Genomic DNA, 25,459 nt, shown 5'->3' with positions numbered 1-25,459 from the left:
GTATGTATGTATGTATGTATGTATGTATGTATATGTAGATATATATGTATACATATACATATACATACTTTTGTTTGTTTGTTTTTTTTTTTGGCTTCCCAACTCCCCCTTTTTTGCGTTCATCGCTGGCTAGATCTGCAATTTTTCACTACTTTTGCCTCTTCATGTTGCTTGCCCTCAACCACAATCTTCACATCACCCTCTGCAGCCCACGAACAGCCACCATAGGCCCTCTCTCTTCTCACATTCCTCCATTCTCTTCTTCTCCCTTTCTCCTCTTCTCCTCCCTTGCTCTTCTTCTGCCCTCTTCTTTCCCCATCCTTCAATGTCTTGAATCTTGCCCAAGTTCTCTTGATAATCCTCTTAATTGAACAAATTTGATCAAGCGATTTGCCCTTAATGTACATATTCCAGCAATTTACCCATTATTATTTATGTGTTTTTCAACCTTACAAAATGTTTTTGGGTGGCTTCTATAAGTTTTTTTATATTCATAATTTATGAAAATATTGATTTTTCAAAACCTTGCGATTTCCTAGCCAAGGGACGAAACCTTTCGAAACAAAACCCTAAAACCTCGAAACGTTTCTTGTGACTATGGATCAGCTAGATGCTCCTGTCTAGCAACACAAGCAACACTTCCTAGTGAGGTGGATCAAAGATACTCTCTGTATGACCCGTAGTAGGATATCACAAAGGCATCTGCTAGTTGCAGTTCCACCCGAAGGAGCTTCCGAGCTTCTACATCTCAGTGGTTTACCCAATCCAGCTCCAGTCCTCTTTATAGTATGTTGGCCGTGATCGAATTTTGGTGCCGCTTGGGGTTGGTGAAGCTGCCCGGTTGATACACACTCATGTAGATTGCTGACAGTGATTTCGTCCTTCATTAGAAGCAACTTTGAGTGATTAGAGTTCTCCTTGGATTGAGGCAAGCAAGGTCATGAGTTGGTCACCTTCCAACACTAGAATTACGGGTACTCGCCACCTTTTGCAAACAGCACGACACTTGTGAATATGACCTTTGTATGCATGCAGCTTTTATTTGCCACCTTTAAGACTAATGTTCCATGTTATAATTGTTAAGACTGCAGCTATGATTGGGTAAGGGGTAATGGGTGACGTCATATGGCTAGGCTTTGTATGCATCAAATGAGAGCTATGGCATGATATCTATGCTAAACTGATGCAAGTGATGAATATTTCCTAATGCATGGGCTCACAAAGCTAGACTACATTACACCTCCCTCTTTGGGATTTGAGGCTGCTCACAGCTTCAATGGAGGTCCTTTATCAGGTGAGAGCCACTTTCGGGGTGGATCTTGATATTGCTTGGGATGTGGGATGTCATACTGCTTGAGAAAGAAGTTATGGTGATGGTGAGGCTCATAGAAGTATATAAGTGATGAGGAACCTTATAAAACCATGTGTGGAACATCTGCATTTTATACCCAAAAGATATGAATGGCTTCTCCATGGTCTGGAGCAGCTCATCCCATGGTGAGCTGGGGAAATAGAAGGCCTTTTGGACTTTGTTTAACATGGATGATGGGGTCCCACCAAGGCAAGACTCCCTCTGTGAACTTGACAGTTGCAAGAGACCTTGTCCTTTTCCGAAAAAGACGGGGGTTGAAAGTAGACAGGAAGCCCCTTGACCCCTTGCTCCAGCTTCTCTAGATAAACTTCTTGATGATCAGAGAGTGTCCCCCTTGATTTTCTTGATAGGAGGGAAATAAGTCCTACTGCTAGCACCTTGCTCCATCAGTAGCACTTGGATTCCTTCTTTCTTTCAATGGGGAATGGAGACGACCTCGGGCTCTGAACAACTTGACAAATGGTTTGTTTGATCTGTTGGGTTAAATTTTGACCCAACTTCTCAAGTTGGGAAGAGAAATCTTCTTCCAAACTACTCGTATGCCCTCGCCAAGTCACACGGCTATCTTGTACCTACTGGTAAAGTATTGCTCGTCCTTGATCGAGTTCCTCATCTCTAATGGTGAGTGGGTGAAGAGGAGCGTTGATGGAATTTTTTATGGCCAAGGGGATATGCCCTATGAGGATGCTCATCCCAACCCCAAGAAGAATAAAATAATGTATTGGGTATAATTAAAAACCTTTGAAGCTTAGGATCTTGCATGGGCGGCTGCGTATTCATAACTCGATGTAATCAGTTGCTATTAGATTTGTTGCATGGTGATTAGCCGACAGAATTAGATAGAGTAGGTGAGAGCATGCATGGAGATAGGGGTATTGTTGCGCACGAAGAAAAAAGGTGGAGGGAGTTTTGGAGTAAACCCAAGCAAACCTGGAGTAGTCATCAATGAATGTGACGAAATAAAGATGCCCCCCTATGGATGGTGTCCGCATTGGACCACATACATCACTATGTATGAGCTGTAATCTACTTTCAGCTCTAACAGCCCCATCTTTGGGGACATTTATGGCTAAGACGGAGAGCATATTTTTCTTTATCCCTGGAACATACAACACATTTTTCATACATATATTGGCACCATTGGCTCCAATAAGTATGACATTGCCAATTCCCTTTACTGGATATGTGGTATGATCTACACATGATACAGTGCGGCGATTTGAAGCATAAACCAAGTGCTGAAATACACTTTGCATGAAGTGATGTGGGTCGAAGCACCACTATCAAAATACCATGATACATCCTGTCTATGAGATGCAATGCAAGACATATCATTGTCTGAAGCACTTGGTGTGTCACTAGTGCATGTGACCAAAAAAGTGTACTCTTCCTGAATTACATTAGCTCATTGCTGTGCTTTGTCATCAGAAGAGTCCGCTACTGCATTGCCTGCTTCTTTCCTTTTCTCTTTTGCAATCCGCTTTCTACATTCACTGATGTAGTGTCGAGGCTTATGGCAATAGTGACATTTGTCCTTCTTTTTAGGCTTGTTTACATCCCCTTTGTCAGACTTTTCACCACCAAAAGAGGGCTGTCCATGACCAGCCTTACTAGACTGTTGTCCCCCATGCCTAAAGCTCTTTGCTTTACCCTTATCCTTGGCTGTAAATGCCTTGTCTCCACCACGGTTGCTAGATAAGTTTGCTCTTGTTTGCTCTTCTTGCAAGAGTAAACCCACTAGCTCTTCAAAAATGACCGGAACACCACCTCCTCTCATAGAGAGGTTGAGAGAGGTGTGAAAGCCAAGTAGGAAGGTGGTAAAGAATGAAGAGTGTTGGTGACCAGCTGTCTATCTGGGATAACCTTATCAATGTTGAGCAATTGTTCCTGCAAATCTTTCACTTTGGTGAGATGATCTGCCATGGAGTCACCCTCATCCATAGAAAGAAGATCCAATTGCCTCTTCAAGTAGGCAACTCTTGCCTCATTGCGTACCTGATACATTGCTTCCAATGTATCCCATGTAAGCTTCGATGTCTTGCAAGAACGAATGTGCAGAATAATCGTCCTTTTCACTGAAAGGGCTATCAAGGACATGGCCTGTGCATCCCTAGAGTCCCATCTCTTCTGCTCTTGTGTGGAAGCAGGTTCTACCTCAGGAGCTCTTTGAGCACCTCCCCTTTGAGGCGTTGCTGGTTGTATGGTAAGTGGGCGTGTGTCATCACCACACACGATGCCCCAAAGCCCTTTGGCTACCAGCAAATTACGGATCATGAAACTCCAGAGGGAGTAGTTAGATCCATCCAACTTGTCCTCCTGGGTGAGCACACCAAATACATCTGTAGCATTTTGAGCCATGTCAACAAAAATATACCTGCAAGCAAACCAAGCACCAATGTGCACTGCCAGGCAACCAAATGTCCTGTGCAAATTTTTGCCTGCAAACTGAAGCGAGTGTAAATCTGCACCGAATAGTCCAATTACACAATGTGTATACATATGCGACAAATCACAGCTGTAATGCCCAATTACATGCTCTAATCTGAAAAGCCCCAATTTTTATGCACTGCAATTGCTTCAATGTGCAGTTAATTGCCCGATTTTGACAAAAGCCCCAAATTTCTGCAAGCAGGGGAGGCTTAATCTGCTGATTTTGAGGTTAATTTGAAAAACCCCCAAAATCTAAGCAAAGCAACAAGTTCAATTTCTCCAATTTGTCATCAAATTGAGAAATCCCCCAAATTATCCGAAACCTGTACCACCTGCATTTTTCCAATTTTCCTGGCAAAGGGGAATTTTGGTAGACTCCCAAAAGTTGCTGAACCTGCCCTGCCTAAAATGGCTGCAAAGTTGTTTTTTTTTTATTATAAAAATCTGATTTAAAGGCACCTGCAGGCGAGGACAATACGGATGGTACAGGTGTCAGTCCACAGTACAAAAGGCGCCAGCCGGGCACACGCGAGCTAGTCGGCGCAAGTACAGGCGTGCAGTAGGCACAGACAACGGTGTCAGGCTGCAGGCAGGCGAGGGATCTCCTGCAGGTGAGGGATCTGCAAGTACATGCACTGGACTGGAGCAGTGCAGGTATACGTGCTGGAATGGAGTGACAGACTAGACTTGCAAGTACGCGTGCCGAGCTACTGGGTGGAAATGTGCAGTCAACGGCCGAAACCGTGCAGACGGGCGGCGCAACCAGGTGACAAGGCAGCGGTGGGGTGCAATCTTGTGAATATTTGAGATAACATGTTTGGATTTCCTTGTGGTCATTTGAGAGAGTTTCTTTTGATCTGTTGTTTGTTTCCTTCATCTGCTCAAGATTGAGGCTTATTACGTGTTACAGAGTCTTCTTTGAATATCCAGAGGATCAAATTGTGTGATATCAAGGTTTTCTTCTCTATTTCGGTTCAATTCTATGTTGTATGGAAGGAGTTCTTTTGGTGATAAGGTTACAAGTGAGAGCCAACTCTAGTTGAGTTGAGCTTGGGACAGCTAGCCTGAGTTAAAACTGATTTTGAGTCATCCAGGGATCAGAATGATCAACAGGTGGTATAGAGATGTTGTTCTAACTAGTATTAGTTTCCGGGAAGTGATTCTGTACATCAACTGACAGTTCTGGACCTATCTAAGGATAGCAGACAGAAAGCTTGTTATTTTACAGTGTTTCTGTGGCAGCAGTCCAACACAGCAGGTCAGCTAATTGCTTCTAAGACTTGAAGCTCGTGTTGTTTAACTGCTTTGAGGTCCCTGTGGGGTCAAGTGACTCAAAGGAGTTAGAATCTATGTTAGTTAGGTCAACTTGATTAGTTGGGTAGATTCTGCCCATTCGGAGGCAACTGTGAGTTGGTTCCAGTCAGCAGAGAACCTGGGAGGTGATATCTTGCCTAGTTGAGAAGTCTCTGAGGGGTTACAGCTGTCAGAGGACACTTTGGGAAGTGTTAAAATTGTTATTGACTTCGGAGGCAAAACAACTCTGTAACAGAATTCAGAAGCAAAGGCTGCAGGAGGAAAGTCAGAAGACAGTCAGAAGAGGGTCAGCAGACCATCAGGGTGGCCTTGGGAGTATGGATATTACGTCCGCACACACTGGAGAGTCATAGAGGACATTGAATAATAAAATCTAGACCGAGAGAGCCATCCGAATTTGGAGACAGGCGACAGTAAGCGTTCTAGCTTGTCTGGGGCAGCCAAGAGAGTATATTGTCAAATAGAGGTCAACTGAGGGTAGCTACCTAGATTTGAAAAGTTTTAAGATCTGTTTGTGAGGCTATCGGACGGGGGAGGACACCTTGGGATTCTGAAGAGCAGATTTTGGACAGGATACAAAGACAAGGCTTTGGAGGCAGGATCTGAGCATTTCTATGTCTGTTGGGGGTGTGTATGGTTAGCTAACAGTCAGTTGTGATCAGGAGAGGGTGTTAGGTGATAGATCAAACTAAAAATATACTATATAGTGTATATATATATACAAAAAATTGAATGAAAAAACAATTCATTTCTGAACATTCAACAACAACACAATAACAAGCCTTGCCTTGCAGCGGTCAACACTACCATTCACTTCAACTTATAAACCCACTTCGTACCAATCTGCTCAAAGCATAAGCCAAGCATCCAAAGACACGCATATGAGACATTGATGGATTCCTATCGTGCCAAGCTTCATAAGGAGTGATGGTCTGCAAAGCTTTTGTTGGACACCTGTTAAGCACATACGTTGCATACAATTCCAACCAAAACTTGTGAGGCAAATTTTGGCCCATGACCATACCATACCTCGTGCCATCTCCATGAAAGACCTATTTTTTCTCTCAGAAACACCATTTTGCTAAGGTGTATAAGGCACGATACACTGATGTTCAATGCCTCTTTACAACAAGTAAGCATTAAACTCTTTGAACACGTACTCCCCCAACAACACCCCCCCCCCCTATCTGTATGTAGAGTTTGAATCTTACATCCAGATACATTTTAAACCATAAGCTGAAAGTGCTTAAAGCACATAAATACCTATGACTTCTGCTTCATAGCACAGACCGAGTTGAATCTAGAAAGGTCATCAATGAACGTAACGAAGTAGAGATGACCTCCAATGGATGATGTCCTCATGGGACTACATACATCACTATGTATAAGCTGCAATTTTTGGGCTGCCCTCACTGAACCATCCTTGGAAAATGCAACACTCACAGACATGTTTGTGTAACTCACAGTGCCCGGAGGGGTTGGCCCATTCCAGCCTCTATGTGGTGTCAGTTGTGCACATCTCTCTTTTACATTTTTGTGGATTAAGTGGTGCATGTGTTAAGGGTATGGCCACGTTTAGATGTTTTAATATGCATTGATGGTATCAACGAGTGTCACAAAGAGGCCCTAGTCCCCCACTTAGTATTTTATTACCCAAGGAGAAAAACATCATGAACAAGCTTTGAGGGCCTTACGGGAGAGGCCAGATTATCCATATGCAATCATCATTGGACCATACATACGGGCTATCATCAAAAGAAGCCCATAAATACCATGAATGTATGTAAACCACCTCTCCCCCTAAGGGTACTGATCTTCCCCATCAACACAGGTCTTCAAGATGCCATACGTGATAGAAAAACTCAGCTGCAGCAAATAATATACCATATACATCACCATGAACAAGTCGGGCAACACCATGGGCAACCAAAACAGGTCAGGGCAGCACCAATAGAGCTGGTACAGCAAGTCCAGAATCTGAAAACAGTAGTTACAGCCCTCCACTCAGCTGGTACAGCTGGTACAGAATCTGACACAGTAGGTACAGCCCTCCATTCAGCCGGTACAGAATCTGAAACAGTAGGTACAGCCCTCCACTCAGCAATTACAGCAGGCATAGAATCTTCTGTAGAGGGGAGTGAAGTAGTGTAGAGACTCACACGAATGCGAGCAGTCAACATGGTGCAGCAAGAGAGCCTTCTCCAAATGAAGAGAGAGGGCTCCGATTTATAGAATTGGGGTTCCCATGATTGAAAATGGAAAGTGAAAGCTATAATGACAAGTGGAGAGCATGCAAGAGCTAAAGTGACAAGTGTGAGGCCACTTGTCTCACTTTGATCCACTTTCTTGCCACATGTCCCAATCTAAGAGATGGTTCCCCCATGATCTTCATCTCTAAAAATATCCCAACTGGTAGACTATCTGTCAAAGGTGCTTTGGCAAGTCCCCCCATTTGCTTAGCTTACAAACATAATGATGCAAAAGGAATTTCCATTGGGGTTGTCCAAAAATAGTAACCCTCCTAGATTTTAGGAGTATGTTCCTTTGTATTCCAAATGTATGAGAGCATCATATAGAAACCTGTTTCAATGCTAGATCTCTCCCAAATACTCTACAGCTCGGCATACATGCTTTCCACTTGACGCTTGTGCTCCAATGCCCATTTCTGTGTCCAAGAAACTGTCTCGAGCATCTGAACCATGCTCCAAGCACTTGCTCCTCTGTCCTGGCCATTCTGAAAGCTTGCACATTCATAATCTTTTGGGCATCCAAAAGCCATCCACATATGAAACCTAGGGAAATGTCCATGTTGGTGACAACTTGACACGTGCATCAAGTGGCGACAAGGCGGAGACCATATCATGCCTTTGCAAGTGCCATAGCTCTGCATCTGTCATAGTCAATGTACTAGACACTGCATGTGCATTACATGCAACTCTCTCGTATGCATCAAGTCTATAAAGACCATGACAAAAAGTACCGGATGCAACAATAATATCTCCATCACTGCAATCATCTACAGTGCATCTGTCATCCATAAAACAGACCACTAGGCCGCCAGACCCAGTAATGGCCAAAATTGACAAGAGATTCTTCTTGATACCTGGTACATACAATACACGAGAGAGAGTGATCATCCCACCATTTGCAACAATGACCTCAATCTTTCCAACTCTTTTAACGACATGACTGAAGTTGTTTGCACATGTAACTCTGCCCCCCTCGGAAGCATCTTCTAGGAAAGAGAAGAGACGACAATGTGATGTTATGTGCTTGCTGGCACCACTATTAAAGTACCATACATCAGCATATGTACCTGCCATGCATGCATCATGTAAGGAAGGATCATAGCTACCATGTCCATAGAACACCCATTCATCTTGAGCATAGCTAGCTGGATCCTTTTGTCAACAATGATGCTGATGCATCGGCTACAGACATGCCAAAGTCTTTCTTCTCGTTCTCTTTTGCAAGCCTTTTCCTGCACTCATTTATGTAGTGCATGGCTTCTGATAGAAATTACATTTACCCTTCTTCTTGGGCTTCTCACTGTCACCCTTGTCTACATGCTTGCCAGAAGAGGCAGCTATCCCACCTTTAGCCTTGTAGCCACTGGCACTAGATGCCTTCCCTTTACCTTTTCCTTGGCCGGCAAAAGCCTAATCACCAATCCTCATTCAAGACATGCTCGTCCGGGATTGCTCCTTTTGCAAGAGCAAAGACACGATCTCATCAAAAGAAAAGACATTTGCATTGCCTTTCATGAGCAACCAAAGTGTAGTAGCAAAGCCTTCATATGCGTCAAGAAATGCATTTAGGATGGTAGTGACTGTTAGAAGTCATCTCCTGTCTTTACTGAGACACCAGGGCCTCTGTTGTGGGTGTGCCCACCCGTATTAGGTGTTTTCTCATTTTTCCCCACTCTCCATATTTTTCCCCATTTTTTCCCTATTTTTACCAGGTGTGGGAGGCAGTTATGTGGCTCCTGGCTAATCCAGACACTGGCCGACTGCTGGTCAGGGTGTCCTGGATGCTGGCCGACTGCTCCTTCTGGTCCCCGACCTCTCATGTACCACCCTTCCAAATATGAACAGTGAAGGTATTGGGCAAGCCGTCCAGAAATGTACCTCAAGCATATTGCTTAGCCGATTGGAGTTAACACCCTGCACAGTTATTAGAGAACCATGCAATGGAGAAAAGTCTTCAAAGATGTCCAGCCAAGTCCAAAAATCCAAATCATCAAAGTTTGAAGAGTTGACTCGGGCAATGATGCTGCACGCCGATTTGGCATGTCTAAGGTGGGGGCATGCTGGACAAACAGAACCGTATGATGTACGGGTGTGGCAACCATCATGCCACCTGCATAATATATACATCAGGTTATGTGAAACCCCCTTAGGAAGGGGAAGTGATGTCCCAGGATTTGAACCCACGACCTCCATTTTGGGAGGGGTGACCTTAAACTGCTAGGCTATGCCTTGGGGAGTGAACTAGGCCTCTTTCACGCCATCCTACTGGGACTCGTAGCACAATTTTTGGCCTGAACTCTGTCATCGACACTGTAGAGTCTCACTGCATTATTCAAGATAATAAATCATTTGAGGATTCTCATCGTAAATAAGAAATATTGTAGCACAAAAGCTAGTGAAAAATGATGAGATAATATGAAAAATTAAATTTTAAGTAATACACTGCATCATTCATGACATCTAAAGGCACATACCTGCATACCAGTTGAAATTCGGACAAAGTCTTTCACCAATGATGATGGTTCACATGCAACCTGGCATTGTATTTTCCCATTAAAAGAGGAAGTCATTAAAACATCTCATAAGTTATACAAGACAGCCAATTTCTTAAGTATATAAATTCAACTATGCTTGGTAGAGCACAAACCTCTAGCTCCCTGAGTTTCTCCAAGAGAATTTCTTGTGAGATTCCTCTTGCAATGTTGGCCCTGCAAACAAAGGATCATGCTAGCACATCAAAAAGTTGCAAATAGTGTGCCAAGCAGCATGTTGGAAAAAAGGTGTGGTAAAGACAGCTCTTACAAAGCAAAAACAACGGCCTGACAATGTAGAACATTTTTGAGAGCTGTAAGGTCAAGGTATCAAGCCTTGTATAGCAAATGCAGACATCAGAGCTCTCTCAGAGATGGTTTAATGTGTGCATGAGGCAAGTGGCCAAAGTAAGTGGCTGGCTAGAGACTTTTGTCTTTACCTCAGCTTGGCAGCCATCTGTGTAGCAGACCTTGCTGCCCAGCACACTGGGGTTTGTGACACTCATTCTGTCACGGGTTCACTCTTTGGCATGGTCACCAGAAACGAGAAACGGGAACGGAAACGTTCGAGGAATGGAAACGTGGAAACGAGTTTTTAGGGTTGGAAACGGCCGTTTAATCTGATAATATCACTTGGGAAATGAGAAACAGCCATGGAAACGGATGGGGTCCTGGAACGGAGAATCGAGTTTCTAGGGACTGAAACGGTTGTTTCCCCTAGAGAGGAGTTGCTATTTGGCTGGGGAGACGTGCAACTACACTGCCCCGCTCCACTACGGACTCACACACTGGCAAGACACTATGCTCAATGTGCACCCAACGTGCACCTAAGAGACAGTGACAATAGGAAATTGGCAAGACGACACTTAGTAGAACACACATCTTGAAGGAAAGAGACGCGCACAGAGACAATGAAGAACAAGAACAATTGCATTCATTAAACTGATTGATTTATCCCCTTCGCAGTCCCAAGGTTGCTTAGTTATACAAGTGGTCCAACCACCATGCAAGTAGGTGCACCGTTTGGGCAATGAAGTGCCTGCCATTGAGCGTGGAGAGTGATTCCTTGGGAAACCTACCACTAATTGTTTGCCAATAATAGGGACGCGCCTGTGCAACCTGCCACTAATTGCCAATATTAGGAACACGCTACCCACTTGCTAATGGTGTGCAAGTGGCGGGCCCTCCAAGGTAAGAGATGGACCTGGTAAATGCCATGGAGCACACGTAGCCAAAGAAGAGGCTGGTTGTAGGTAGGTACTTACCAGCTTGGAGTGCAACTTGTGACAACTGGACGGCTGGCACTTGTCAGCTGGATGGTCGGCACTTGTCAGCTGGACGACCGGAACTTGTCAACTGTCGGGCAATCTGACACAAAAACAAAACTAAATACTGCAGGAGTGAGATGCAGGTGAGTGCCCTAGAGCCCTGTAGAAGAAGGGGGGGTGCCGGAACCAGAATGCTCAGCACAGGTGCTGCTCGACAGTGGACACAGCCTAATCATGAGATCGCTGCAAGTGTTGCCATTCTTGGGAGAGCAGCAAGAAGTCAAGAGGTTACTCTGAGCGCATCCTGATATCGAGAGATATCTCATCCAATGCCCAAGAACAATTGCATTCATTCACTAAACTGATTGATTAATCCCCTTGGCAATCCCAAGGTTGCTCGTTTATACGAGTGGTCCAACCACCGTGCAAGTAGGTGCGCCATTTGGGTAAGTGCATTGTGTGGGCCATGAAGTGCCTGCCACCACTAAACAAGGAGCGTGATTCCTTGTGCAACCTACCACTTGTTGTTGGGACGCGCCGGTGCAACCCGCCACTGATTGCCAATCAGGAACGCGCCACCCGCTTGCTGATGGTGTGCAAGTGGTGGGCCCTCCAAGGTAAGAGATGGACCTGGTAAATGCCATGGAGCGCACGTAGCCAACAAAGAGGTTGGTTGTAGGTAGGAAGTGCCACTTGTGACAGCTGGACGGCCGACACTTGTCAACTACAGGGCAATCTGACACGCTAAACCATCTATGGGAGTGAAGATTGGTGCACTTACTCAAGTGAGAGTTTCCAGACATTGGACTGATAGCTTGGCAGAGACATGCTGTCACGTTTTGGAGAACCATTACAATCTCCAGCCCAAGTGTTCTCATTCCATAGGCAAGTGATCATAATTGACTTTGTTAATTTTATACGGCACTTGTATGGTATTCGGACATGTCAAAATGCTGATCCCACATCCTGAAGTAATCTAGCTTCCAATAGCCACCTTGCATGATCCATAAGAGTATCAAAACGATACCCCATAGCCAATCAATGCCAAGGATGTAGCACAACGTGCTTTTTACTTTGTCCTACCATCACATTACATCTAGACTCCTAGCTTATCATGCATGCAATCAACCTACTCCAGCATATTAAAACCTTTATAGTTGAGATCATAATTAGTAATCCTTAACAATATTGAGTAACTGTAGAGAGCACTTGCACCATTTAGACAGCACATGCATATGGGATGTGATTAAACATGGCGACACAGCAGCAGTTTGCATTGAGTAGCTTTCAAACCTATGTTCATACAATGGCAAACATACAATAAACAGTATGAGCATGTACGTTTCAGTAAAAGCTACAAGGGTAAGCATTCATACCATAAAGACATTATTAACTTTTTAAGATACAGCTTGCCCCGGTTAACAACAGAGCATGGCTTACACTTACCTTAGGCCATAAGTAGGTGGTCTGTTGTTCCACTCCATAAGTTTGATTGTCTCCCTTTCACCATAACGAGATATCCAGCGCCTAACCATCCACTTCCACATACAAGAGGGCAAGATAAGTATATTTTTATTGGGTGATTTTTATGACATGATTTGTTACCCAGCTTTCTTAAGTGATTAGTCACAAAGATGTTTTCATTGGTGTGAAACCCTTGTAATAACATCACAGGACAGACATTCTACACAACAAGGATAATTTACGGCAATGCTACACAGAGAACTGAAATAAAAAAGCGGGTAAGCAAGATAGACCAGCTATATGACCCTCTCCTTCTCTGTTTAGGTCACTTCGGAAAAGCAAGCCATATAAGTCATTGGCGATCTCCTGGCCCTTTGCTTCCCTGCTTGGGTCTCTTGGGAAAAGCAAGTGACATAAGGCATTGGTGATCTCTTCAACCTGTGGAGAGACAAAACGGAATATCTCCTTCGCTTTTTTGAAGCCTCTGAAAACAACTTCATGTGTGATGACGTTGTGATGATGTTCTGAAGAAGGCTAGTGTGTAATACTAATAATTGACCCAGTAATCCTCAATGCAGCAAAAAGTCATAGGAGGCATTGGTGATCTCTTCAACCTGTGGAGAGAGAAAACTGAAGGTCTCCTTCTCTTTTCTGAAGCCTCTGAAAATAATTTCTAATGCGTGATGACGTTGTGATGATGTCCTGAAGTAGGCTAGTGTGTAATACTAATAATTGAAGTGCCTATTATCTCATCATGGCTTCTCCTACAAAATATTATGCTCATAAAAAACAAAAGCAGGCTCTAGGTCAGGATGACCCTGTGCATGAAACGCCCGAGGCTGGGCTGATCTATGAGGTAATGCATGAAGGATTTCAGGATACACGCAAGAATTGGAAAGATCTTGTTCCTATGGTGGGACTTGCAGTGGATGTGGATGAAATCATAGATCCCGTTCGAGAATATGCAAAGCATGCTGTGATTATTTTTTTTCCAGGCAGGATGCCTGTTGCTGCTGATGTCGGGAATTGGTTGACACGGACATTGGGTGGTTGTTTTGTTCGCAAAGTCCATTTTGTGGCAAGAGGTTTCTTTGAGGTCATTATGGTGGATGAGCACCATAAGCAAATGCTTTTAGAGCACTCCCCTCTCTTCTATGGACAACAGATGGTTCATGTATTGCCATGGTCCCCCACCAGAGACTATCAGGCTTTGATTAAGCATCGTTGTCCTGTTTGGGTAGAAGTGGTGGACTTCCCCCAATGTTTGGCCTCCTTGTTACCTAAAATTGCAGCATCTCTAGGAAAGGTTGTATGCCCTCCTAGACCAAATGGAAACTCAAATCGATTCTGTATTTTATGGGACACGGATCAGCCCACTCCGGAATCTTATGCTGTTACCATAAATAACGTTTCCATGGGGAGTGCTTTTTTCAGACTCAAATGGGGTCTTTTTGCAGGCGCATGCTTTGAGTGCAAAAAGTTTGGACATATGGCATCTCAATGTCCTCTGGTCCTCCATAAGATGCCGCCTGATGCCTTGCCCATCCCAATGCAGAATAAGGACACTCCTGGTCCTTCAGGGGTTTTAAAAAAAAGTCTAAAGACTCCTGTTATGCCTCAAGAAAAAGGCAAAATGCCAGTCTCTTCTAATATGAATGTAGCTGTGGCTAATCCCTCTACTTCTTCACCAAAAGGAAAAGAAAAGACACTTCAAGAAACATCTCAGCCACCGCGCAGGACAATTATCCCCAGGCGTCCTTTGCCTTCTAGAACTTGGAATGGAGCCTCCTCTAGTGGGCATACCCCAGAAGAAAATTCTGGAATTGGCATCACCTGGGCTACTGTAACTGTAGGTCATACTCTGTTTCCCGAAGAAGAGGCTGCTAGCCTGCTAGCCGCCCGTCTCATAGATATTCCTCCTCCTGATCGGGGTGCAGACCCTGTGGAGGAAATGCAAGCTTGAGCTACTTTTTTGTTCATACTGTACATACACTATAAATATGATGTCATATATCACAGTTTTGACTCTCAATGTACAGGGTTTGTGTGACCCTAAAAAGTGGAAGATGGTTTGGGCATATTTGAAGCGTATGCAGCCAGATATCGTTGCTCTTCAGGAACACAATCAACATCACTACGCTGGACAGCAAGGCCATTATGCTGGTTATGATATTTTTTATGCAGGCCACCATGCCTTTTCGGGTGTACTTTTTCTTGTGAAACATCATTTACAGCCAGACATGGCATTTAATGACCTCCAAGGCAGATGGATGGTTATGCAATGCTTTATTCAAGGTGAAATCTTTGAATTTGCATCAATATATGCACCTCAATCCTCTCAGGCTAGAGGACAGATATGGCAACAAATGAAATTGTACCCTTGGAGACAGAAAGCATTCATATGTGGAGATTTCAATAATGCCCCTCAACCTGGTGATAATACATCCGGTCGTACACATATGCTTGCTACTGAGACGTCTTCGTGGGCAGATTTTGTAGCAACGCTTAATCTGATTGATCTTTAGAAAGAATCTCAGCCCCTGATGCCTGGGTATACCTTCCAACATAATGCACAATCCACTTACAAAGCTCGCTTGGATCGATGGTATCAGCTTGATCCGTTTCATTATGATACTCTCACGACCAAATTGTGGGTGGATTATACATTTACATATTCAGATCATGTACCCTTATGGCTCAGAGTTCATCTGCACGACATGCCTGATGACAGATTGCCACTTCGAAGGTTGCTTATCATCAATAATAGTTACTTGGAGCATGATGCATTCAAAGCACTGATACTTGAGGCCTGTCAGCCACTCTTTCCTCAATATTTCATTGACTTGGATTATGCATGGACAGCTTTTATTGCTCACATGCAATCAGTCATCCGTGATTATGGTAAACAGTATCTGGAAGGTTGGAGACAGACTGTTGCTTATGCTAAGCAAACATGCCAATCATTAATCGAGCTTAGTCATCTTCGCTCCCTAACTTTGGCTGAAGCCACTTCTTTATGTCAAGCTCGTCACTGTATTCAGGTAAATGATCACCGAAAGCTTGTCAAATGGGAGATACGGGCACGACAACAGGCGCTTTTGGACAAAGGCTGCTCTTCCAAAAAAAATTTCAAGAGTTTACATTCCAGAAAACAAGCTGCATCTATATGTCGCACTTTAATTTCAGATGACACGTGGACCTCCACCCGAGCACAATTGGCTGCGACTTTTGTTACCCATTTCTCCTCTCAATTTGGTGAGGACGATTCTCACGCCATGGAAGTGTGTGATGCACATCATCGGTTATTACAGCATGTATCCCCCATCCTTTCTGCTACTCAGGCGCAACAACTAGAAACAAAATTCTCTGAACAAGAACTGTCTGATGCAATCAGGTCTTGTGGTCGATGGAAAGCTCCAGGATGGGATGGCCTTACAGTTGAATTTTTTCTTGCATATTGGGACACCCTCAAATTACCTTTGCTGCGTATGGTAAACATTGCCTGGAAGACAAGGCAAATGCCAGCTTCCTGGAAAAAAGGATTAGTGAAGCTGTTGCCTAAAAAACACTTATGTCAGTCTTTGGCAGATTGGAGACCAATTACCCTTATGCCGGTGATATACAAGATTATCAGTAAAATGGTTGTCAATCGCATTAAGGGTTGCTTGAATGATGGACTCCATTCTGCACAGTATGGATTTATTCCTCGCAAGCACATTACAGATAACATTGCAAATGCTTATATTGGCATTGAATATGCCAAATACACGCAGCAGGATGTCTTATTATTGCAAGTGGATATTGCTAAGGCTTTTGATACTATTAAATGGGGGTTCATTCAAGAAACCATGCGTGCTCTGGGATTTGGAGAAAAAATGCAGAATATCAAATACTGGCTTTATGCTGATAGCCAGGCGGCTTGTATATTGTCAGGAGATCTCTCAGAATCATGGACTTTGCATCGTTCAGTTAGGCAGGGATGCCCTTTAAGTGCTCTTTTGTATGCTATAGCGACGCATCCCATGCTTCTTTATATATATCATTTGGTTGATACTGGCAGTCTTCATGGATTGGACATTCAGAATAGACGTCAGTTGGTTGCTCAGGCATATGCTGACGATTCTTTTTTTCTTCCTCGCAACACACATCGGGATCTCTCTACTTTGATGCAGGCTCTTTCTTTGTTTGCCCTTGCGGCTGGCCTAGAAATCAATTTTCAGAAATCTAAATTGTTGCCTCTGCATTCAAAACAGTGGCATAATTTGCTATGGCCAGGAGAAATAGTTCACTCCACTCATTTGATTCGGCATTTGGGATATCCTTTGGGATGGTCAGTCACTCGCCGTCAACAAACAGATTGGGTCTTGGCAAAGCTCAAGAAAAAGTTGGAATACTGGAAACTTGCAACATGGCCATTGCATGTTCGTTTACGGATTCTCCAATCCATCTTGGTTGCTTATATTCAGTTCTACCTTCCTCTCATTAGGTTTTCTAAGGGGGAGCTGAAATTATTTATGTCCACCATCTTTGAGATATTCTGGAGGTCGAAGCAGGGGAAAAAGAGTGTACGTTTGCTTTCGGCAAATCGTTTGTGCACCCCTAAAATGCATGGAGGCTTAAATATCCTTAATTTACAGGTGCATATTCTTGCCCACAGAGGTAAACTGATGCTTCAACTTCTGGAAGGCACTCAGCCTTGGACAGCGATGATCCGTCATTTGTTACTTCATCTGACGACTTCCGCTTTTGGCCATTGGCAACCTACTCATTGGGATTTTATTCTTGGTTACATTACTGGCAAAATTAAGGGCTGTCCTCTCATTTCTGGCTTACTTGCTGATTGGAAGCTTGTCCTTTCAAATTTAAAATGGAATGGTCGCGGCTCCTTACAAGGCAACTCTCTCCGCGCTGAGAGCATCCACTGGTCCAAAGCATTTTCAGTTCCCCTGGCGGTGCAAGAACCCCGGCGTTCATATTTTCTCCACTCAAAGGGTGTTACCTCTGTGGGAGATGTCATCCATCCTGATGGCTCCCCTCTTTCTTTTCCACAGGCTGCTGCACATTATGGCTTGGGACCTCATTATCGTCGTCTTTGGCGTGATATAATTCAGATGCTTCAGCCTTTTTTGCCGATTCCACTGTTGGAAATTCGAGATCGCCTGCAGGATTGGACTATCTCCTCTTTTGATTCTTCATGCCATCCCTTGAGGCTATCTGATATTACAGTTGCTGGTCTGTATAAACATTTGTTGCCATTGCCTTGGGTTTCTGAACGGGCAAATCTCTTCTGGCATATGCATCGGTCATCTTGGTGGTGGAAAAGACGATTGAGATCTCTTTGGCAGTCGAAGCTTCCTCTTCGACAATAGCTCTTTTTATGGTGCGTTCTTTTAGCTGTTATTCCCTCAGGACAGTTTCTGGCACGCAGACATATATCCTCATCCACTTGCCATAGATGCTCTGCTTCCAGGGAGACAGTCATTCATATTTTTTGGAGTTGTCCTTCTTCTTGTCAGTTTTTTCTTCCTCTCATCCAGCTTCTGTGGGCTAGATTTCCAAATATGATATTTGGAAAGCTTTTCTGGCTATTTGGTCTTCATTTGCCCAGACCAGATTTCTCTTTTCTTCTCATGGGTGCGCTACTGGGCTTTATGGACACTATGGAAAGTTCGCAACCATGCAGTTTTCGGTGATGCGGCTTTTTCTGCTTTTTCTTTTTTTCGGTACTCCCTGCATCAATCTTTCTTCGATTGCATGCAGGTTGACCAAATAGATCATGATGTATATATGTCTTATATTGACATCTTCAGTTGATGTACTTTGGGACTATCTACTTTGGATAGTCATCTTGTAAATCTACTATAATTATGATTCCACTAAAAAAAAAAAAAGTGTGTGTGAGAGAGAGAAATGAAAATGAAATGAAATGATATATTAACGTCTTCAAAAGGCCAAAATGACCTATGAGACCAAAAAGGTTACAACAATTGGTGGATCTGATACAATGTCTGTGTAAGGAAAGCTAAAAACAACTAAACAACTAACTGAAACTGAAACAACTATGAGGAAAAGTACGGTACCAGGAACTCCTAATGGATAACATCTAGGAGGAAAACTCCAGCAACAAAGGTAAGCATCATACACATCACTATCCAAAGATGTCTCTCATCGGTCGATGGCGGATATCCTCAATGTCCTCCATGGTGAGTACTCTGACTGGACGTCTCCCATGCCATGCTAGTATGGTCCTGATCCTCTGTTGTAGTCTCCGTCAGTGTCGAGATGGGCCTCTCATCTTGGGGCGCCTGGACCGCCCCAGCTCTATAGCCCGATCAATCAGTGTACCTCTGGTGCGGCTGTACTCTGGGGCTAGCTGCAATGCCTGCTGACCTGACTGCTCAATCTCTGGTCGAAAGAAGTCTGTAATCTGCCTCTGTAGGTGTCTCTCCCTCTCTGATCCCCTCCCTCTCAGGAGACCCTCTCTATGTCTACGCAGCTCCAGCAAGTACAATCCGAGGCATCTCTGATCCTGGTATCTCATGACTCTAGAAAGTGGTCCAAAGCCCTCTCTGAACAGGCAGTGAAAACGGCCTCGTATCTCATAATATACTGGACAGTGACATATGTAATGTAACTCTGTCTCTGGCTCCATCTGGCACAGCTGACAAATCCTGGCCTCAGCTGGTACTCCTCTGAATCTGCCAGTCTCAATCTCTAGCTGGTGTGAGAATGTGCGCATCTGACCAATAGCACACCGTACCCCATGAGAAAGATGAGTATCCATGTAGCTGGGTCTAATCACAAACCCATCCTCCGTGAGCTGGAGAAGATGATCTCTATAGAAAGCCATCTTCGTACCAAGCTCGTGTGTCGGCTGTATCCATGTCCTCCTAGTGTCCAGCTGAGTCAAGTCTTGCCTGATAAGTCTGGTAATCTCTGCCCATGTGAGAGAGAGGGAGGGTGCATCCAGGGAGTACTGAAATGGAGGTAGCCTGTCCATACTAAAGCCATGCAGTTGGAACCAAGCTGTCATCTGTGCATACCAACATGATCCATCTCCCTGTGATGCCAACTGTCGTGAAGACTCCAGGGCTAAGCGAGCATATCTGTCTCTAGGGAGAGCCCAAGTGCTATGTATAAAGGAGACTGATCGAGTGAGTGCCTCTACTACCAATGGGGGGGCAGCCATCTCTGCACGGATAATATCATGTGGTACGGAGGCCTTGGCCCTAATCATCCGGGAAATCATAGAAACCAAGGACCTCTCCATACGTCTCCATCCATCAGTGCTACCAGCTCGGCTGTGGTGATCCACTGAGGGTCCCCATATCTCCACTCCATACAGCATGGCTGAAGTGACCAAAGTGTCAAAGAGCCACAGCTTTGTTCGAGGTTCCTGAAACTGAACCTGCGAACACATCCTCTCTAGTCTCCCCAATGCTGCATAAGCTCTGGTCAATCTGGTCTCCGCTGCTCTCCTCAAGGAAAATAGTGGGCCACTAAAAACCACACCAAGGTAAGTATATGCATCTGTATACTCCACTGTCTCATGACCATATGTAAAGGTGGGCATTGACCTCCTAACCCACTGTGATGTGGTGTTAAACACCATCACCTTGGTTTTACCAAGGTTAACAAACAATCCACTGTCCTCTGCAATTATGTGCAATGCATCCAAATGACGATGCATCCCCTCTGGAGAATCTGAGATCAGCACAATATCATCAGCATACAATAACAGCGGAATCCATGTCCCTGCTAGCTGTGCTCCTCTGTCACCCTCCCGCTCTACATAGTCCGAAACCTCATCCACATACATCCCAAATAAGGTAGGGGAAAGGGGGCAGCCCTGTTTCACCCCAATAGTGGAGTGAACCATCTCAGATATACCCTGGGTAGTACGTACCTGCCCCATAACTGTCCTGTATAACGCCATGATTCCCCAAACCAGCTCTGTGGGCACTCCCATCTCCTGTAGTCTGCGCATCAGTCTGGCTCTCGGTACTGTGTCAAAAGGTTTGCGGAAATCCACAAAGCAACAATAAATCCTCCTGCCATATAATTCTGAGTGTCAAGATATGGTCAAGAGGTAGGGGCGGCTGTCCTGGTGCTGTGTACAGGGATGCTGCATACTCACCCCAAATATCTGTGGAGGTAATGGCTGGTAATGATGAATGCTCATGGAATAGTCTCCATGCCTCGCCTGAGTCCGGACTCATAAACAACTGGTACAAATCCCTCTCTAACTGAGCAAGATAAGCCCTCTTCTTCCGTCGCACTAGGTGCCGGAAGGTAATCCGTGACTGTCTGTGAGTGGTAACACCCATGAGCACCTCTCTCTGTAATCTGATCCTCATCTCTCTGCACTCCTCATCATACCAACTATTCTGGGGCATGTTCCCAGATCGTCTCCGTGTAGGCTGACTATGGGGATATGACTCTGAGGCTGCAGCATGAAGCGTCTCTATCAATATCTGAGTGAGCTCATCTAATGGCCGTCCCGGCTCCTCGGCACATAGACGTCTGTATATCTCATCCGTGTATACGGTGTCAGTCTCCCTCGTAAAGGTATAACGAGTGTGTGTGGAGACCTGTCCCAATGGAGCGGTGCTGAACTGAAATGTGAGAGTGAAGGACAAGATAGCATGATCCACTGCTATTCCAACCGGCCTAGTGCCTACCATAAAATCCTGAAAAGAGGGAATGAGACTGGGCTGAGCCATAACATAGTCCACTGTACTAGCACCATGCCGATGTGGAAAGCTAGTGAAACCGCCCGATGTTGGGAATCTCTGTAGGCCATTCAGGATGGCCAATCCATGTGCAGTCCCCATGTCTATCAAATACCGCCCATACACTGTATGTTCCTCATCCTGTGAGAGTCTAGATAGGCCCATATCCCTAACATCAAGCTCCCTCAACATCTCCTCTGAGGTATCATAAAATACTGTCTGGTTATGGGCGGTCCTGGCATTGAAGTCTCCCAAGAGAATGATGTCACCATCCCTGGAGAACTCCCAAATGTCATCATCCAAAATAGAAAAGGGAGACTACCCGCTAGGTGATGCATACACTGATGTACTAGGAGCAAAATAGCATATAGCAATGTAGAGATATCTGCTGGTCTCTGCCCTCAGTCTAACCCACATGTACCTAGCCTGCTCATCTCTGCGGACTATATGTATCAGTGGCTGTAGCTCCTCTCTAAACAATACTGCCACTCCTCCTGAGCCCCGTCCTCTATGCTCTGAACGAGTCTCCTGTCTACAAGCTGTCTCCCATCGGTATCCACTAACATGTGGCATGGACTGTCCAGGAGCCTGATGCGTCTCACAGTAGAAGATGATGTCCCTCCCAGTGAAACTATCCTCAAAAGCCCCTACATCAAGGCGTAGAGATCCATTACAATTCCAAGTAGCAACTTTGAGTGTAGTCCCATAGGTCTCGCGCCGTCATGAAGAGCGCCTCTCCATAATCACCACTCTACCATCTCTATAGAAGGCCACTTTCCCTTTCTCTCGGGCTGCCCTTATCTCGGGCATAACTTCTTTCATGTGGGCAAGTTGCGAGAGTGTGAGGTTATCTCCAAGAAATATTCCCGTTTGCTTGAGTGTAGGACGTCTCTTCAAGAAGTCCTTCTTTGCTTCCATGGAGGGGAAACGAATGATAAGTGCTCTCTCCTTAGAAGAAATCAATGTACAATTGCCAATGAGAAGGTGGAGACTGTGGAGCATGGCTCTGTGGGCTGTGGTATAGGGGGCTGTGCAGGCACATCATAAAGTCTCTCTGCATATGTCTGCCAGGTCTGAGGATCGGCAATAGGTGTGGGAGGACGGGGCTCTCTGAGTGTCCTCCAAGCAGCAGCAGCATCTCTGCTCATGAGCATGTGATGTGTCCCAGTACTGAGCCTCCTCAAGCTCGCCGCTTACGGCAGCAGGTGAGAGTTTGCATCCTCCTGCCTGCCTGCCTCTGGGTGATCTCCCCACGAGCCCTCTGCACTCGGAGACTGCGGTAAAGGTTTCTGCACTCATCATCATACCATCGGTTCTGGGGCATGCTCCCAGATGTAGGTGGCCGTCCTGTCTGTATGTGGTATGGGAAACTCCTCGCGGCTGTGGAGTGCAGTACATGTGAGAGCTGGGAGGTGAGCATGGCCATGGGTGCCAATGCATCTAAGGCAAATAGCTGATCATGAACATGATAGTCGTACACCTCGGCTAGGTCCTGAGTGAAGTGAAAAATAGTGCGTGGTGGCTGTATGATGGGTGGGTGGGTCTCCAATAAGCTCCTGAGAGTGAGGGATAGGTATGTATGATCCGCCCCAATGGGGCATGGTGGTACAGTGAAGTGAGACACCATATCTGCTGCCTCCCGGGATCCCATCACATAATCCACTGTACTACTGCCGCCTCCCACTGGAAAGCAAGTCAACCCACCTGAATCTGGCCACTAAGTCATCCCGTTATAAATAACGAGATGGTGTCGGGCCCCAAGCTCCAGCAAATGTTGCCCATATCCAGTGCTGTCAGCTCCTCCATCAGCGGAGATCCGAGTGGTCCCTGTATCCTCTGTAGCTAGCGGCTCTAGTCTCAAGGGATCCTCAAAGTCATAGATCTCGCATTGTCTGCTCTGAGTCCGTGCATTAAAGTCCCCCATCAAGAAGACTTCTCCCAGTGTCGAATAGTGTAAGATCTCCTCAGATAAGACAGAGTATGGAGACTCACCAATCGATGTGATAAGACTCTAAGCTGACCAATAGCTACTCAGGAGCCGTGTGGTAAAAAGCCCTCCATGTATCTAGGCCTCTCTATAAATCCATCATCAATGATACTCATGAAGTGATCTCTGTACAGCATCTTTGGTGGAAGAGGCTGTGTAGGCGATATCCATGTCTCTCGTGTATAGAGCTGCGATAGGTCATGTCTCAATACTCTGTTTCTCTCACTATGAGAGAGACGGATATGTGGTGCATCCCTGTCATACTGGAATGGTGGTAGATGATCCATGTCTAGGCCATGATCCTCTGTCTCCTGCCTCAGCCAGCTGTCTAGATGCCTCAAAAGCTCTGTATGACAATCTGTCCTGTGGTATCTCTCTGAATCTGTCTAGCAGGCATATAGTCTAGTATATGGCCTCTACCTTCATAGTAGGCGCAGCAAACTCTGCTCAGATAATGTCATGAGGTACTGACAGTTTGCTGCATATCATGCGTGCCATCATGAGGGCATGTGGTCTCTCTATCTGTGTCCACCAATGGGTAGCAAGGCCTGGCGCCCATACCGCTGCTCCAAGCATCAGTGCCGGTGTGACTAATGTGTCAAATAGCCACCCCTTCATCCAGGGCTCCTGAAAATGCGCATGGTGGCACTGTCTCTCTAGCATAGCCAATGCTACATATCCCCGTGTCATTCTGGCTCTGGCTGTTGAACCCATGGTGAAGCGCATGGCTGCTGCAAAGAAGGTAACCAGGTACACGTATGATGTCACCACCTCCACCTGGCGTCCTGCGAGAGTGAATGTCAGCTGACTCCTGCCCTGTCTGGATGTATGAAAGACCATAACCTTGGTTTTCCCAAGGTTCACAGTAAGACCCCTCTGTGTATCGAGTGCATGTAGATGCTGCTGTAGACCTCCTGGAGACTCAGACACTAATACAATATCATCAGCATAAAGCATAATATGTACTGAGGTACCTGCTAGATCAACTCCATCTCCGCCTCCCCGTGTAATGAAGTCAGCCACCTCATCAATGTATAACCCAAATAGCATGGGGAAAAGTGGGCATCCTTGCTTTACACCAATGGTGCTAGCAATAGTCTCGGACATACCTCCTGGGCATCTGACTCGCCCAAAAACCTGCTGATATAATGCATAGATGCCCCATGTCATATCTGCTAGTATGCCAAGAGACTGCACGCGCTGAAAGAGCCTCTCTCGTGGTACTCTGTCAAATGCCTTGCGGAAATCCACAAAGCAGCAATAGAGCTATCTCTTCCTCACTCTGGCCTGATCAATCATACATCTCAAAGTGAATACATGGTCAGTGGTAGAGAAAGCTCTCCTGAAGCCTACCTGCCCTGCCCTGATGAGCGTAAACCTGCTCGCTCAGCATATAAGCTAAGCTCTTGCTCCAACACTGCACCATAGAGTTTGGCCAACACGTGGCCAACCATAACCGTCCTGTAGTTGCTTGGATCGAGCATATCCCCTGTTTTGTGGATCGGCACAACGATTGAGAGAGAGAGAGAGAGAGAGAGAGAGAGAGAGAGAGAGAGAGAAAGAGAGAGAGAGCTTCCATTGCCCACAAACCCTAATAGAAGATTCCTGTGGACCAACATTTGGTATCAGAGCAAAGGGTTCATGTTGTTTTTAGGGTTCTTGCTATTTTAGAGTATTTTTATCACTTGTTTTTGCCACTTATCATTTATTGTGTGAATATATGTGCAAGTTCTTCTCCCTCTCTCTCAATCGTTTTGCTTCTTGCGTGTGTGTGTGTGTGTGTGTGTGTGCAAATGCTTATGGACATTGGCTAGTTGATCCATCGGAAGTAGTACTTGGCAAATTTCAAGGTAAAATCCCTGGTTGTCCATTTTCTACTTTCTTGATTCAAGATTGGAAGAAAGTGCTCTCTCGCATCAAATGGTCTCCCCATCCTGCTTCTATAGCTTCCTCGCTTCGAATGGAAAGCCTACATTGGAGTGCTGTTTTTTACTCTCCCCTTGCTGTACAACAACTAATCAGAGCTTACAATCTTATGAAGTTGGGCATCCGGTTCATTGATGACGTGGTAGATACTCGAGGGCATATTCTCTCTTTTCCGGCAGCATGCCA

At 45.2% G+C, this 25,459-nt stretch overlaps 1 protein-coding gene across 3 annotated transcripts in view; it reads right to left on the bottom strand.

Annotated features, from left to right (window-relative positions):
* Window positions 1–25,459, bottom strand: part of LOC147633946 (uncharacterized) — a 111,126-nt gene that overhangs the window by 2,458 nt on the left and 83,209 nt on the right. For all 3 annotated transcript variants that reach the window (XM_086805022.1, XM_086805020.1, XM_086805019.1), the window contains 3 exons: window positions 12,611–12,702; window positions 10,013–10,073; window positions 9,840–9,899 (listed from right to left, as the gene is read on the bottom strand). In XM_086805022.1, coding sequence (XP_086661148.1) covers window positions 9,840–9,899; window positions 10,013–10,073; window positions 12,611–12,702 — 213 coding nt within the window. The remainder of the gene's footprint in view (window positions 1–9,839; window positions 9,900–10,012; window positions 10,074–12,610; window positions 12,703–25,459) is intronic.

The sequence above is a fragment of the Cibotium barometz genome, chromosome 11 (genome assembly GCF_041138505.1).
Source record: "Cibotium barometz isolate CiBa-2024 chromosome 11, ASM4113850v1, whole genome shotgun sequence".
NCBI classification, from domain to species: Eukaryota; Viridiplantae; Streptophyta; class Polypodiopsida; order Cyatheales; family Cibotiaceae; genus Cibotium; species Cibotium barometz.
This window is presented reverse-complemented; position numbering and strand designations above follow the sequence as displayed.